The following is a 16,617-nucleotide window of genomic DNA, read 5'->3' on the forward strand; positions in this document are numbered from 1 at the left end:
TGTGGTAGTTTAATTTTATGAAAGGGACTCACCGTTTAACGCCCTGTATTGAGTGATGTAAGTGCGATGTTCATGCGGTGTGTTCCGTGCTACAAACCGAGCATCCCCCTCCGGAGCGCTCGGCTGTGTGGGCGTTTCTGCGTAATTGCTCGCAGATTTCTTCGCCCTCATTGGTTCACAATAACGGGGTCCGTGTGAACCGGGAAGAGGAGGGGGCTGTGGTCAAACCCACCGCGACCTAAACAGCACCAGGGGGGAGAGGAGGGAGGAGAGCCGCAGCCCGCAGCAGCAGCAGCAGCAGCAGCAGCCCCGCTTTCAGCCTGCATGGGCTAGTCGGTTAGCTAGCTTAGCATCGTCCGACTGCGCCGCAACCGCCTCTCCGGGTTGTTATCTCCGTGTTTTCCTCTCCGTCCCCCCGCCTGCCCCCCGCCCGGCTTCAAGATGATGAAGTTTAGGTTTCGTCGGCAGGGCACCGACCCGCAGAGGGAGAAGATAAAACAGGAGCTTTTCGCCTTCAACAAGGTAAAGTAACGGGACGGAGGAAAGGGAGGGAGAAGGGTTTCTCTTCTCTCCTCTTCTGCTGCTCCCCAAAACTATCTATCTCAAAACGGGACCGGGCACTCTGCAGCATTCCCCCTCTCTGTGTTTCTGCTTGCAGCTAAAGCAAAGCATTAGCTGCAAACTGCTGTTTTTGAGTGCAGACTGGACGCTTTGTTGATGTGTGTTTGTGTGGGGTTCAGTTGTTTTCACGGCGTGTTAATTGGCTTTCACCCAAACGAGGCCCGCGTTCAAAGCACCCAAGACTTGAGGAAACTTATCTTTTCAGACCTAACATTACCGTAATTAACCACCAACAGCTGATTGTGTCAGTGATAGGGATTATCAGGCTGCTCGTTAATAAGATTAGAGTTGTGGTGCAGCAGTTTGATGCTCCATATGACCCATATTTCATTCAGATATTGATCAAGATGGCTGTCAGCGTGGTGACAGTTTGTGCCTCCTTTTTGGGGGTTTTCAGAGAAGCTGCAACAACACTGTGTGTAAAAGCATGCAGGGGTGTTTTCCATCTTCTTGTTTCAGTGTTTGAGGGTCTGTGGGTGAAACCATGACTGTCAGATTTCATGCTACTCTGGTATCACACCCATATGGATGTCAACCACTTTGTGTGCAGCAGTGATACTCAACCTATGGCCAGTGGCAATTCACACTGGGAATTGTTTTTGAACTTTTAGTATGCAAAAGGTGGCAGAGTGCACAAAACAGCATCAAAACAGAGCATGTGTATCAAGTAGAGGATCCCAGATCCCCAATAGAGGTCCTAGTTAAGCCCCTAATGTCCTAAAATCCTAGAAACATCCTAATATCTAAGAAACCTTAGGATTGTCATAAAATTCGAGAAATGTCTAAAATCAGAGAATGGTCTTTAAATCAGAGAAATAATTCCTAGAAACATCCTTAATCCTAGAAATATCTTAAAATCCTAGATGTCCCAAAAGCCTAAAAATGTTTTAAAATCCTAAAATTTTCCTAAAATCCTAGGAACATGCATGAAGCTGCTGAGACTGGCCCCTGGCCTCCTGTCATTTCACCACAGTGGCCACCAAGCAAAGCAAGCTCAGTATCACTTATGTACAGTAAACCTCAGCTTCCTGAAGCATGAGTTAAAGGGATAGTTTGTATATTTTGAAGTGGGGTTGTATAAGGTATTCATGCATGGCTAATGTACAGTAGATGTGTGTCGAAAAACCGCCCATTTACAGAAGCAGGCCGGGGTCTGACATGGAAGCTAAGCAATCTGCTGCTGTGGATGGGGCCATCTTAAAAAAAGTCCCACCTAAAAACCCCAGTATCGGTTTAGATGTGTGCTATATTTAGTGTTTTCACTGCTTTATCTGGTCAGACAGCCTGCTCTGACAGTTTCAGTTCCCCATATATGCTCTCGTCCAAGCCACCAAACTCCATTGACAAAAACAGTAGTTTTAACTTGCTGAATATGGAAGCTGCTGGTCTGTACCGCTGTTTGTATCACTTATTTATTTTTTGTTATTATGTGACTTTTAGTTAATCTGAACTAACCACTTTAAACACCTAAGTCACAAAAAAACACAAAACTTTTGGAGGCAGCAGTAGACCAGCAGCTTCTGTGTTCAGATGTGTTAAATCACTGTTTTTCTCAATGGAGTCTGGCTTTGAGGAGAGCGATATAACGACTTCATTTCTCCAAATTGCAGAACACCTACTGTTTGTAAAATACCGACTATGAATAAATTCCCCATACAACCCCACTTAAAAAACAAATCTCAACAATCCCTCCAACATCATCATCCTCTTCCTCACTGTGCAGTGCCAAGATCTGTTTAGCAGCTTCTCTCTCAGTGAGCCGCCTGTTGTCACCTTGACCACTGTTGCTAAACTGGTCGAAGCCTCAAAGTAGGTTAAAGTCCAAATTGATAATTGTGCATATCAATTGCACATAATCTTTGTGGATGACCTGCACATTACCAACAGGGTCTACACTTTAAATATAGACTACTGTGCAAAGATAACCCCGTTGGGCCCTGCGGTGGCCTTGAGCTCGGGTCAGGTGAGGCCGCTGTCTGTCTGCGCAGTGTGTGTGTCACTCAAAAAGAAGGGCAGAGTGTGCCAGAGAGGGGCTGTCTAAACTTTGGGATGTTGAAAGCCTCAATTTATTCTGCACATGTCAAAATAAACCCCACTCAACAGAATTATTTAATAATATACCATAAAACTGGAAAAAATATAGTACTGCGTGATTTATTTAAGTGATTAGCACCATTATTTTGCACGATTTCAACATACTCAATATCAATTAATTGATTTGTAATGTTATCTTTTTCTGTAATCACATACAACTGATTATTGCTTGATTATTGATCATTGTTGCAGCTCTACATGAAAGCATCTTAAGAGATTGTCAGTGCCACAAAGTTAGATGTCTTTGAAATTAGTATGACGGCTCTGAGTATGACTCATTTCATTTCTATGGTTGTGAGACACTTGTTTTTTAGTACATTCAGATGAGCTGAATGGTGCATCGCGACTAAAGTCCATAAACAGTTTGTTGCGTTGTGACAACACACACACACTTTTTAAGGTTTGGCAGCAGCTGCCTCAACTATCACAGAGGTGGTCTCTCAACAGGAGCGTTACTTTGATGTCACTCTGTTTGCGTGTGTTTGTGTAATCAGAGCGGCACTTTAAAGAAACAAAGAGTTAATGTTTTACCCCATATCTGATTTCCAAACTAAAAACCAAATTGCTTGGACACAGACCCCACTCTGGGGTCCTGACGCGAACCTATTATAAAGTTTAAGGTATCTCTCTACAAAGTTTCTGTTCTTTGTTTCTCTGTAGATGTAAATGCTTTCCCAGCTGTCTCGCCTCCTCCTGACGTGCAGAAGGAAAAACTGTGAATTTATGTTAATCCCATTTAACAAAGTCTGCAGAGCGTCGTAATAAAGCAACGCTGCTGCCCTCAGTGCTTTTTTAAGAACTTTCCTCTAACTTTATTAAGGGAGTCCTCCCTTTTAGACGCCTCACTGACTTCACAGTCTGATGGGCAAAAGCATACACTCACACTCGCAGACAGAGCAGGGTGTGTAAAAGGCAGCAGAAAAATATTTGTCTGCTTTAATTGTTTCTTTTCTTGTGTCATCTTTAATGTCTTGTTTTGCTCCGTTTCTTTTCCAGACTGTGGAGCATGGGTTCCCTCACCAGCCCAGTGCTTTGGCCTTCGACCCCAAGCTGCAACTTATGGCCATCGGGACAAAGTCAGGAGCCATCAAAGTGTATCCTTAAATATAATTGAGGTCATACATTTAACAGAGGCTGTTAGGCTGAGTGATGAACTGAAATTGCCAAATTTAAGAATCTTGATACAAGTTTACTAATATGGAACTTTTTAATCATTAATTTTCTAAATCTCATGCATTAAAACTAAGAATACTGTAGTCCATCAGTCAATGAGCTTGCAGTCCAGTGCACAGAGTATTTAATTTTATTTTAGTATTTTCAGGTCTAGATAAGTGTGGAAAAAAAAGAACTGCTGTACTTTGCAAGAACTTTCTTGCAAATTGCAAGAAATTACTGGATTTGGAAAATTATTTTAAAAGAATGTCTTCAAAACTATATTTATAATTAGCATAAATATATATAACATTATATACATTATTATTATTTTAAAGCACTGTTTAGGTCAGGTCATCGAGGTTTTTAACTTTTTTCCCCCTAATTTTTAGGTAATTGTATGTTTTACTTTTTTATGGCAAGTTTTTGGGTCATGTCTTGCTAAGTTGGTCATTGCCCTTTGGTTTTGAAGGAAATCAAGTCAATTTGCTTAGGCTTCAAGGGGTTAAAACCATTTATTTACATAATAAACATCAATTCATACAAAAATGGTCTTGGAAAAACCAACTAAGAAGTCTAGAAACGTTTTGGAAATTTGAAATGGAGGAACCCTGTGACCAGTATCTCATCATTTAAAAAGTAAGTAAACACATAAACGCATTTTAAAAAAATAGGCAATTGTAAAAATGTATTGTGAATTTGTGAAGATGTGTTAATTTTAGGTCATATCATCCAGTCCTGAGTCAAGAGTTGAGCGTGTGTCTCAATATCCCACAGACTACAATCTGGAGTACAAAAACTACGCGGTGGCTGGTAGGCTACAGAAAGTGTTTTTCTCCAGTTTGGCGTCTTTAAAGTGCCGCTCTGTTTATCTGTACATCAGTTCTGCAGCGCAGCTGCTGTGCTGTCTTCCGCTGTAGGTTTGAGGGCAACAAAAGTCAGCGTTTCATCTGTCATGCTTTTTAAATGTCGTGTTGTTTAGTGTAAGATTTTGGATGAGAATTACAGTTTTTTTAAAAAAACTGCTGTCATTTGAGCAACCCCATTTCTACAACGAGGGTCCACACTATTTCTAGATTTTTGAAGCTATTTGAGTTATAAGTTATGATCTGTTTTGCTATTTCTTAGGCTGCTCCTGGCTTTCGTGCTCTCATAGTGCTTTATGAATGACGAGGAAATACTGATCAGATGTATCTGCAGCAGAGCTGTTTATGTAACACCAGTTTAGGAGAGCAGTGCACTGCTGTGTGTGCTGTCTGTCTCTGAGGAAAGTTGCACTGTCTGCACCACTTAAAGATGTAATGCCTGGCTTCATGCTCCACAGAAATGGGGAAGCTTTTCACCTGTCTACTGCTGGGGTCCATACAATCTAAATTTACAGTCATCAGTTATTAAAAAAGCCAGCTGCTAACTAACAGAAAGGTAGGAATACACAAAATTCGATCAAAAACTGCTGAAGCTACCAGTCACTGTCCTGTAGTTTATGTTCGTCTTAGCCCCGTTTTAGCAAGACTGTAGTAGAAAGAAAATGGGTACATCAGAGCTATATATGGATGCCATTTGTAATGTTTTTCAGTGTGGTTTGCCTTTGTTGTTAGTTTCACTAGAGATTCGTTTTGCCAAATGCCAATGTTAGATGTTACCTAACAGTCTAAAAGAAACGTTGTGAGGTCAACATTAAACCTCATCTTATTACTTGCAAGTGGTGTCGCCGGTGGTGGAGAGCCAGACCAGTGTTTGCTCTTGTTTTGCTTCTTTTTATATCACTTCTTTTCTTTGCCGCTGAACATGGCATCCTGCTGCGAGTGGGTGGTTTGGATCTTGCTGATGATTGCTTGCTAAGAGCTTCAGCATTATAATTATTACTAAAAAGGTGTTGGATGTAGCTTTTGTGTTGCCAGGGATCGTAGCTCTGCTTATCCAGAGGGTGGGTTTCCATTAACCCTCAAATTGCACAAATTGAAATTGTGAGTGTAAAATCTGCTCAGATTTTGCACAAACCTGTAATGGAAACCCACTCAATGACTCACTATCTACTCTTGAGATACAAGTGGTATAAACTAGATAGAATGGACTGGGGCAAGCTGGTTAGCATGCTCATTTCAGTAGATATCTTTGCAGTACAAAACATTAATGTGTTTGACATAATGCTGAAACAGTTATTACTTCACTTCTTTTGAATGTTTGAAACAAGATTGTGGCCATATCTTACACATTGTACCTCTAACTGAAGATGACTTAATTCTGTTCTAAATGGACAATTTTAGAGGAAAGTCTATTTATTGTTCACAGTCGTGGTTTTATTTGAATAGATTTGGCTGTTATTTATGTCTGATATTTTGGGATGTGGGGTCATTTCTACAGTGGAGGGTTGTACAGGAAGCAGCATAAGTGACAGGCGGGTTGCAAACAAGCCCTTTTAAAAAGTGCTGCCGGGACAATGTTGTTTTAATAGGTCAGACCGAGGTTAGCTTTGCCCTGATTCTCTCAAGAAAAAGCAGGTGGGATTTTTATATTGGATTTCGCATTATTACTGAAGGAAAGCTTTGTGGCAACGAAGAAGTTTAAGACACATACTGGTTTTGTTCTGCAAGATAAACTTCACAAATCAGCAGTGTGTGTGAGGGTGTTTGATTGTTTAATAACTGAGTAGCAGGTGGCACCTTGTATGGTAGCATAGACCACCCATGTGCGAATGGGTGAATGCGACATGTAGTGCAGAAGCTCTTTGAATGACCAGAAAGCTCTGTATAATCCATCCATTTACCAATTGTAATTGCCAGAAACTGAAAGTGCAAAAATACAAAGTAATTTTTGAATTTTAGGACTCAGTAACCCATACTGTCTTTTCCAAATAGTGATTACATTTTGCAGTATGACTCATGGTACTGACTGAAGTAGTGTGAACGCAGTTTCCTTGCAATTGACATTTCAGGTGCACTCACTTTGAGAGAAATTCCTGCCAAAGTAGCTCAGATAATATGGTCAACATGGGGTTTGTTTACCACCTGGCGGCTTATGTTCCTGCCCTGTACTGTACTGCCTCCATATCACTGCAGTTCACTTGAGTGACTGAAATGTGAGTATAATATTATCCTAGGCGATAGGACCGCTGGCCAAAGCTATGCAAATTAGACCAAGACCGAGTAACAAAACAACAACAGCATCATTACATATGCTATTTGGCAGATGCTTTCATCCTTTTGGAGGCCCAGAATACCAAAAATGCATTTCTGAGCTTGTGGTCAGTGGGAATCTAACCCCCAACCCCAGTAGTGGCGATGCAAGACTGCATCTGTTTGAGCAACACAGAAGAAGATGGAAGATTGAGTAAAGCTGGACTGGAAATGAGTGTCGGTTTGGCTCATGAAATGCATTGCAGCAGAACCATAATTTGGCTTAGCATGTCAGAGTTGTGTCAGAAATTCCAGCAGCTCGGATGCTCATGCACTGTCCACATGACACGACTCTGTGACATGTTGTTGATCTCTCGCTTATCGCTCCGTGGCTGCCAACTCTGTCATGATTACTATGATGGTTGTTAAGTTAATAGCAGGGAACATCAGTCTGCTGCTTCTTGTTGTTTGCTCAGAGTTGGGTTTTTCTCTCTTCCCTCTTCTCTTGAAAAACAGCATCCTTTAGAAAGTTAAGTTGATATTTTAAAGCAGTGATACTAAACGTAGGGCCTGCGGGCAAAATCTGACCCCCAGCGGTGTGATGGGTGGCTCCCCAACCATTTTCTAATTCGCAGTAAAAATAAAGTGATTAACACTGGGAATTGTATTTGCACTTTCAGTGTACATAAGGTGAGCATAAAACAGCATAGAAATAGAGCTTGTTTATCAAAAAAACGCTAATAGAGAATCCCCTGTGCCCCAGACATAGGTCTGAGATAAGCCCCTAATGTCCTAAAATCCTAGAAACTTTTTAAAATCTTAGAAACTTTCTAAGATCCTAGAAATGTCCTAAAATCCCAGTTATGTCCTAAAATCCTAGAAATTTCTAAAATCCTACAAACATCCTAAAATCCTAGAAATGTCTTACATTCCTAGAAATCCTCTAAAATCATTGAAACATGTACCGGGCGACTGGCCCCTGTCCTCCTGTCATTTTCTGAAAGTGGCCCCCAGTCAAATCAAGCCGAGTATCCTCTTTTTAAAGCATATGTTAACAGTGTTGGTTTTGCATTTTTGCATCACATGTTTCATTTTCGTCTTGCATGTTTTCAGAGCTGCAGTGGAGAGCTTGTAACAGGATGTCTGAACACAAACATGCCGGCGTTTGACTGTGAATGTATGTTGATAGTTACTGTGTATGGCTTTTTAATCAGTATGTACACATTTCTCAGTGCGAAGGGAGTCTCGCTGTGGTTGTGCGTTATGTGCTGATGCATTAGACTGGAGAATCGACTCTTTGAGACACAGCTTTAGGAAAGAGAGAGAGCGAGAGAGAGAGACTGGTGGTACCAGGCACTTGCACCCCTGAGGGAGATGGATGGATGGAGGAGGGGAGAGATGGAGATAAACAGAGGCAGTGGAGACAAGGGAGTGTAAAAGAGATGGAAGGGGAGGAAAAATAACTGTACTGCATGGCTATACCTACTCTGACAAAATGAGTGATACTGCAAAGCTCAGACGAGTCATCCTGCGTTATAACAAGGTCCCAGCTGCTGTTGGAATTTCTGGAAAGTCTGTTTGTATACCCACAGAGAATATCTGGAACATTAACAAAAGAAAAAGAACAAGAGTATCTTGTTTCACATGTTGATTGCATCAGATCAGCGGTGCAGGCTTTTAAAAAATGGTGGATAATTTTCACCTCTTTGGGCCTCTAAAGTCAGTCAGATCAAACAGTTTGAGAAGAGCTGTCGCAGTGAAGGAATTCCCCCTGTGGTGGTTAAGGGTGGCCCAGCAGCCCAATATTACTGCAGGTTTTTGTTTTTCTCTTTTTGCAAATGACTTCATTAATCCTAATTTTAGTGCTTTGTAAACAGCTTTGTCGTGGGGCTATTATTCAGTATATTGTTGCTTTTTTAATGCCAACGATGACACAGCTGTACAGCAAACAAATGCAGAACAAGAAAGGGCAGTGAGGTGCAATAAGGGGTGCAGCGTTTTTTCAGCTGAAGTGCTTTAGTTGTGTCTGGTTGCTATGTTACAGCCAGGGTCCCCGCAGATCCTTAAAAAGTTTTAAAGGCATTGAATTAATCAATCTAAAAATAAGGCCTTGATTGGTCGTAAAAAGTCTTAAATTCTTAAATTCTTCTTAAATCCTTTTGCATTGTTAAATCTCAAAATAATGGATAACTTTCAAAAAAATAAGGAAAATTCACAGAACACCACTTGCATTGCTGTCACCCAAAAGTCATGTTTTATATTTAAGTAAATATTTTGGGAAAAAATTCTCCCTAAGCCTAAGTAATTGGTGTCAGTTTTTTTTTCATTTTGATTGGACTGCTTGGTTAAAAAGTGGAAGTGACCAAAGCTGTATTTACCCAAAGTTAAGCACATTTAACTCACTGTGACTTCGAAAAAACGGCAAACGTGTGCAGAATAGAAGCTCAGCGCCTTGTCACACTGTTGGCATTTGTAGTGTAGTGTAATATACAAAAAAAAGAATATGAACGGGTTGTGGCAGTTGCTGCCAATCCCCCGTGTCTGTCAGTTACACAGTTTTGTAATATTGCATCTATTGCAACAGCCCTAAGTTTGAGAATTATGTTATTCTGACGTTCATGTGAATTTTCTAAGTTGTAAACAAATGTTTCTAATCATCTGACACCAATATATACAGTCTTTTCTTTACAGATTTTTCAACTGATAATTATTTACTTTACGGATTAATCTGGCAGTTATGTTTTTGGTCTATAAAATGTTTAAAACAAGAAATGAAAAAAAACAAAATGCCCAATATGATTTCTCGGATCACAAAATTATGCTTTCAGATTGTTTAGCTCGTCCAGCCAGCAGTCCAAAATCCAGAGATGTTGAATTAAGACTTAAACAAGCAGCAAATCTTTACAATTGAAGTGATGCACCTAAGGAGTTTTTTTGGTGTTTTTGCTGGAAAATGACTAAAAAAAGACTGAAAAGATTGATTGATTAGTTTTCTGTTGATTACTAATCGTTGAATCCATTTATCTTTTCAGCTCAGATGTCAGTGCTGCAGTGAAAACTGTGTGCGTGTGTGTGTGTGTTCACATTCCCTGATAATCTCAAAGACTCACTGACTTGGGTTTGACCTGGACGTGCTTGCCAGCATACCTGCTAGTACTGTACTACACACACACACACACACACACACACACACACTGACTACCAGCGTCAGTGCCAGATGTGTGGTTTGATTCTTACTGACGCCAGAGCAGTGTACTGTGTGTGTTGAGTGGTAGTAAGAGACAAAAAAATGAAGGAAAAGTTTGATCGAGTACATGCAGAATTTATTTACTCAGTTACAAAGAAAAAGTTGAAAACTGCAAAATGAGTTTGAACTTCTGTTCTCTGTCTCGGCATGATTCCTCCTCCTCCTCTCCTCTCGTTCACATGCGCTCTCTTTCTGCCTCTCGCTGAAGTTTCTCACTTGTTCTTTCCTTTTTCTCTACGTCTCTCACTCCCTGCGTGTTTATAAAGGCAGAGTCATATTACGCCCTGAGAGTTTCTGCTTCGACCACAGACTGGGGCTCAGCAGAGGGAAGGGGGACAATGTGGTGTGGAGTTTTTTGTGTATGTGTGTATGTCGGGAGAGATCATGTGTGGGGGTGGAGGGGCGATCTTGAGGAGTCTGTCTCCTGTCGAAGAATGCATGTTGCGCTGCCCTGGGTTAACCCTCTGTGTGTGTGTATGTGTGTGTGTGGATTGGGTGAGTAAGAGCTTTGTTGCTGAGTCTAGTCTTAATAAAGGAAGCTTTTGAATTGGTTTCCAAGACGACCAGCGCAGTTGCTGGGGATGAGAAGTGCTTGCAGATTTGAGGGCATTAAAAGTCTGCAGCTCAGCACGTCAGACACCAGAGTTTGTTGGTAGAAATGCATCAGTTTTGGGTAAAAACCTAAAAAAATACAATTACAGTCAGTAGCACTGTATCTAGTAATTACACACACTCACAGAACATTATGTGAGCTTTATGACTTTATCTGAAGTATCCAGCACATGCTGAGTCACACTCAAACTTTGTGACCATGAAGCCTCGGTATTGGCAATCCAACAAGCAGAGGACGAGCTAATATTGACACATACGCACACATACACGCACACACAGAGCACAGCTTTGATCAGTGTGTTTGTGACTGTGCTCCAGCTGTCAGCCCTCGCTCTGTCTGTCTGACATCCTGTTGGTCACACAAGCTGAATGTCACCCTGTTGTCATACCGATTCGTTGGATTTTATCTCCTGACAAGTTGAAAATGCTTGGATGAGTTTGTCTGACTTTCATGTCACTGTTATTCTGGCCAAAATAACTGCGATTTCCATTATCATCCAGATAATTATCAAAATATGCATAAAGGCCCAGATAGACCAAACTGACATCAAAGAACAAACAGCGACGAAAGACCACTGTTGTATCGCCTCATGTTGCCCGTGCCTCAGCCAAAAAGTTGCACAGACACTGCAAAGACTACGGCCAACTGCCAACTAGCATATTTGTTCTGCATCTGCTTGAGAGCAGATTCGCCTCCATACCAGCAGACTACAGTCGTCTGTTCACATCATTCAAAAAGGGAAGCCGGAAGAGCATTAGCCAGTTAGCACATTAACAAAGTTAATCTTCTAATGTTAGAAGAACAAAGGATATTTACTGTGCGCCAGTTAACAAAAACAAACCGCTAGAAAACATTTCTGCTAAAGAGCTCAGTGAGAAAGCAGTCTTGTCTCACGAAACAGCTCTTTGTTTAGATGATTTCATTGACCGAAACGCTCTGCAGTCTCAAATGTCAACTCAGCATGCTGAATCAGCCAAAAAAAAAGCCGTCAGCTGGTGTGTCAGGGCCCTTTAAACTCTTTAAACATTTTTTGTCTTCCTAAAGTCTAGTTTTTTATTTTTTATTTCAGTTAAATAAAATGTTTTTTCTTTCACTCCTAATTTTAAATTTTTATATAGTTTTGGTAAACTCTAATAACTGCCACAACGTTATTGTGAGGTTTTATTATTATTATTATTATTATTATTATTATTATTATTATTATTATTTTATCACTGTCCATCATAAAATTGTTTTTTTCATCCCATTCCAAGTCTGGAAGTTCAAAAGATTTGTTTTCTTTTTGTAGATATTTCTTAACATTTTAAGTCTAGATGACCAGTTTTGGAGTCATATTGGCCCTGCACTGTTGGCTGATGTCACAGTGTTCAGCACATCCGAAATTCTTGGGAAATCTGTACTTTTACACTCTGAGTCAGCCACTTTTGCAATGTCAGAGCAGGGACACGCATACAGTAACAGTAAATGATGAATGAACAGAATTAGAGATCAGTTTCATTTCCTCCGGTCCTTCTCATAGTGGCTTGAGGATCTGACGCTGACAGCTGCTTTAGCTCAGTTTTAAATTGGTTATACTTCCTCAAAGTCAACAGATTCTTGTAGTTTATGGTGAAAACAGAAAATTCCCCATGTGCTCGTTTGTGCCGCACAATTCCCTTTCAGTTGTGCTGCTGGCAGCCACAGTGTTTCCTGCTCTTTTCCCCAACAATTTGCAGCTTTTTATTTGTACCAAGTCATGTTAATTTGTTTTCATGCTTCGCTGCACAGACTGGGTTGCATTGGAGGCTAATTTATAGACAAAAATACTACAAAACATCTCACATGTTATGTAACCTACATTCTTATTGGTTGTTTGTGTTAAATGCATCTTTAAGTAATAATTATTTGGTAGCATGCAGAAGATACAGACTCTGATTCAGCCTTTATCATTCCTCCCATCCTACACCTCCTCCTCCCTCGTTCTCTTCTCACCCACACACTGCCTACTCTCTGCTTACTCTGTCTTAACTTTCTGTCTCACTATTTTTGGTCCTCTCCATCTTTTTCTCACTCCTGCTATCTCATCTGTCCTTCCCCCATCACTCTTTCTCTGTTTTTCTGTCCCCCGACTGGATCTTGTTCCTCATTAATATTCCTGAAGGATGGCGGGACCTTTAAAAGCCCCCTCTCCACCCTCCTCTCTCCTGTCTCTGGTTTGTGCCGGTCTCCTCACCCCCACACCCATACACACTTACAGATGAATGGACACACACACACACACGTCCATCTAGTTGGCAATAAGTTTTGAGGGGGCTCTGTCTGTGGGGATGAAGGGTGTGTGGTCTCCCCATGTCTGACAGTGTGGAGAGGCAGTTGAATTGCAGAGCTGAGGAACAAAAAAGAAAACATTCACCCGAACTGACAGATCAAAGTTATGTAAAAACAATCAGCTCCTAAAGAGGGCTGAAGTAGTGGGGATGGGTGATTATGCTTATTCATGGAGACTGACAACCGATATTTGAAATTGATATACATTTAAAATTAAAATAAATCTTTAGAATAACACAAACTCCAACACAAAACTTTGTTTAAAAGCCTTAAATCATCCTGTGTTTAATCAAATGGCGCAAAAGAGAACTTCTCAAAAGTATCTTTAAAAAAGAAGACCCATTGCTCTTCCTCCTTCTTTGCTTGCATTGTAGCATGTCTTCTCTGGTGTTTATTTATGTTATACTCTTGTCCCACAACTCAATTATGTCTCCATGATGTTGATAATCAAAGACTTTCTTTGGGACAAGAGGAGACCAAGGATCAGGAAAATGTTACAAAATTTAATGGCAATCTGAATCCATGCAATAACGCATTTCTATGGACGGACAGTAACTTTGGAACAAACATATTTGTTAGCGAAATGCTTCAATAAGCAGTTTGACCTAGATGTGAAACTCGCAGTTCATCAGCTGGCCCATAAAAGTTGCTCAACAATCTTTAATGGTCCAACAAGGCGTGGGGCTTCATGGGACCCGAATCCTGCTAGAATATGATCCTCAACCTCTCAGATCGGGGCTTGGACTCATTTTGTGGGAGAAATTCTTTCATTGCTATCAAATCTTCTTCCTTTTGTAATTTTTTTCCTTTTCACATGACTCATTATGGTAGATGGTGCACTGAGGAGAAGATTAGTGAAAAATGGGTTTTCAGATGTTTCAGTTGAACACACGTTCTTTAATTGTTCCAGTTATGAAAACCACTCTGATTCAGCCTCTGAGGACCATGACAGTTTGTGGTGTTTAAGATGAACTTTATAAGTATATCTATAACTTGTCTTGTTGTTGGGGGAGGGTTCACTGAGCGAGTGGGACAGAAAGGGGAGTGTGTGTGGGGGGGGTGGAGAGGAGAGGATGCAAATGAGACGGGATTGTTTCTCTAGTGGGTGGGTGGAGTTGTTTGGCTTGTCTTGTTGTCGACTGCCTTTTGCCAGACGTCTGTGCAGTTTTTGATTGTGTGAGTGTGTTGCTATGTGCTCAGGGAAGAGAGGGAGTTGGAGAAAATGCTCGCAGATGATGCCTCAGAAGTTTAGAGCTGAAACCAGTTTTAACTCATGTCATCTGACGTGTCGTAAAAGTTTTCTTTCTGACTTTTCTCCCTGGTGTGGATCGTCTAACTCTTTCTGTGTGTGGTCAACTTGCACATTCATCCTTGGCTCCAGTGATCCGTCCTTCCTTCCTGTCCGTCCCAATCTTCTGTCACGTTTGTGTGTGTGTGTGTGTGTGTGTGTGTGTGTGTGTGTGTGTGTGTGTTGGAGGGTGTGCTGGCTGTTGTCTGTGTGTCCGACATGGAGGACAATGCCCTCTGTTTGTCTGTATTCAGACCGTGAAATCGCTTTATCCTTGCTAACGCTCGCTCTCTGCATCACCGGGCAATCGCACTTGTGTGTGAGTGTGTGTGTGTGTTTGAGAAAAGAGACAGTGATTCAGTGATTATGAGTTACTGTAGGCCTCCATTGTGTGCGTTTCAGGGTCCTCTGCTGAGCAATGCAGCAAATCTTTGCATGTTTCATTACGTGGTTTCCTCGCACAGATCAGCACTGTTTAAGCACTGTGCCATTCAACAGGTTGCTCAGAGATTTAAGTCTCCCACTTTGAATTATTTTTTTTCACAAACCTTTTTAAGGGACTCCTTGAACATTTATTTCAAAAGTGCATCATCTGAGTCCATTTACGCACCGCTCTGAGTGTGTCCTTGGTGCTTGTCTCACCGCTTTTATGAGTTTTTGTGGTTCATTTTATTAATCATTTCAATTTGGTTTCCAAATTGAATTTAGGACATCTTTGAATTACTTTTCTTTGAGTCAGTGTTTCCATTCCTTTACAGAGGATCGACCTGCCTTTATCCTGTGGTGTTACAGCCGTGTGTGTGTGTGTGTGTGTGTGTGTGTGTGTGTGTGTGTGTGTGTGTGTGTGTGTGTGTGTGTGTGTGTGTGTGTGTGTGTATGTGTGTTTGAACTTTGGAAGTAGCCTCTGATGTTCTTGGCGAAGCATCCCGAGAATTTGCAGCAGTTCCTTTCATCTCAGATTTCTGTCTTTTTATCCACATATATTACATTTAAGCATATCTGGTTATGTGACATGTTTTGAAATGGCAGTCAGTCCTTGATGTTTATCTGAAGTGTAATCAGAACAAGTCGAGGGAAGATTTAAAATAAAGAGGAGTGTTGCTGAGTTTTTAGTCACGCTAGCGACATGGCTTAATGGATGTTAATGTTGGTCAGTCGATCTACTGCTTTGATGCAGACTGAATGTCTCATCAACAGTTAATTTAATGTGTGTGTGTGTTTGTACTCATGTCAGGGTTCCTACGCAGTATGTAATTTGACTTTTAGTAATATTCCAGGTCTAGATAAGTATGTAAAAAAGAAGAGATTATGAAAAGAAATGATTGCCTCTGTTCAGTTGTATGAATTTCTAAAGTATCATACAAGTAGTGTCTTTGAATTAAAATATTTGAATTGCATATATACATAGCATCACAAATAAGCAAATATTAAACCTGTCTGAACATGAATGAATTATGCAGTAATGTAGTTAAAAAAAAAGAAAACAGGCCAATTTCTGTGTAAGGAAAGCTTTATGGCTAGGTTCCTTGTCTCCATGGTCGCAGTGAGTAAACAAGACTGTTTTAATTGATTTGTATGACATAGCTACAATTTTATGGGAATAATCTGGAGATGTTACAGCATGCATAGTCATAGTGTAACATATATATTGGCAGTTGGATTTTAAAACTATTTGCAGGATTCCCATGAAAAGTAAGGCCTTAATTTGTATTAAAATGTCTTAAATAAATCTTTCAAAAGTCTTAAAACACACTTGAAAGTGGGAACCAGGATTTTATCATGATTTCGTTTTTTTCTGACATTGCATTGTAATATCCCAATATAATTGCTATTTCCTGTTGTTAAAACAAATAGATACTTTTAGAATATTATGTTTTCTCTGTTCCTCTCCAGAAAGTCTCTTTTTTCTAAACATTTAACTTTTTCATTGGACTACAAAGGTCATGATTTATTCTATAATTGACATTTGGGAAAATTTCTCCTTAACACTAAGTTACTGATATTGGTTCACTTTTTTATTCAATTTTGGCAACTGTAAAATTGATCTTAAATTTAATTTCAGGAGGCATTCAAACTCTTGCCTTAAACTGTAGGTATTTATGTATTTATTTACAAAATAAACATCTCGCTATTTGTACTCTGATGTCAAATTTGGTATGAAAAATCATACAGAGGTCTG

General features: G+C 40.4%; 1 protein-coding gene across 1 annotated transcript in view; it reads left to right on the forward strand.

Moving 5' to 3' along the window:
* The first annotated feature begins 204 nt into the window (after positions 1–204).
* The window catches only part of llgl1 (LLGL scribble cell polarity complex component 1), a 49,427-nt gene continuing 33,014 nt past the window's right edge, over positions 205–16,617 (forward strand). Inside the window, exons 1-2 of the mRNA XM_042504988.2 lie at positions 205–522; positions 3,712–3,809. Coding sequence (XP_042360922.1) covers positions 442–522; positions 3,712–3,809 — 179 coding nt within the window. The 5' untranslated portion in view covers positions 205–441. The remainder of the gene's footprint in view (positions 523–3,711; positions 3,810–16,617) is intronic.

The sequence above is a fragment of the Plectropomus leopardus genome, chromosome 18 (genome assembly GCF_026936395.1).
Source record: "Plectropomus leopardus strain MGB_pleo_1.0 chromosome 18, ASM2693639v1, whole genome shotgun sequence".
NCBI lineage: Eukaryota > Metazoa > Chordata > Actinopteri > Perciformes > Serranidae > Plectropomus > Plectropomus leopardus.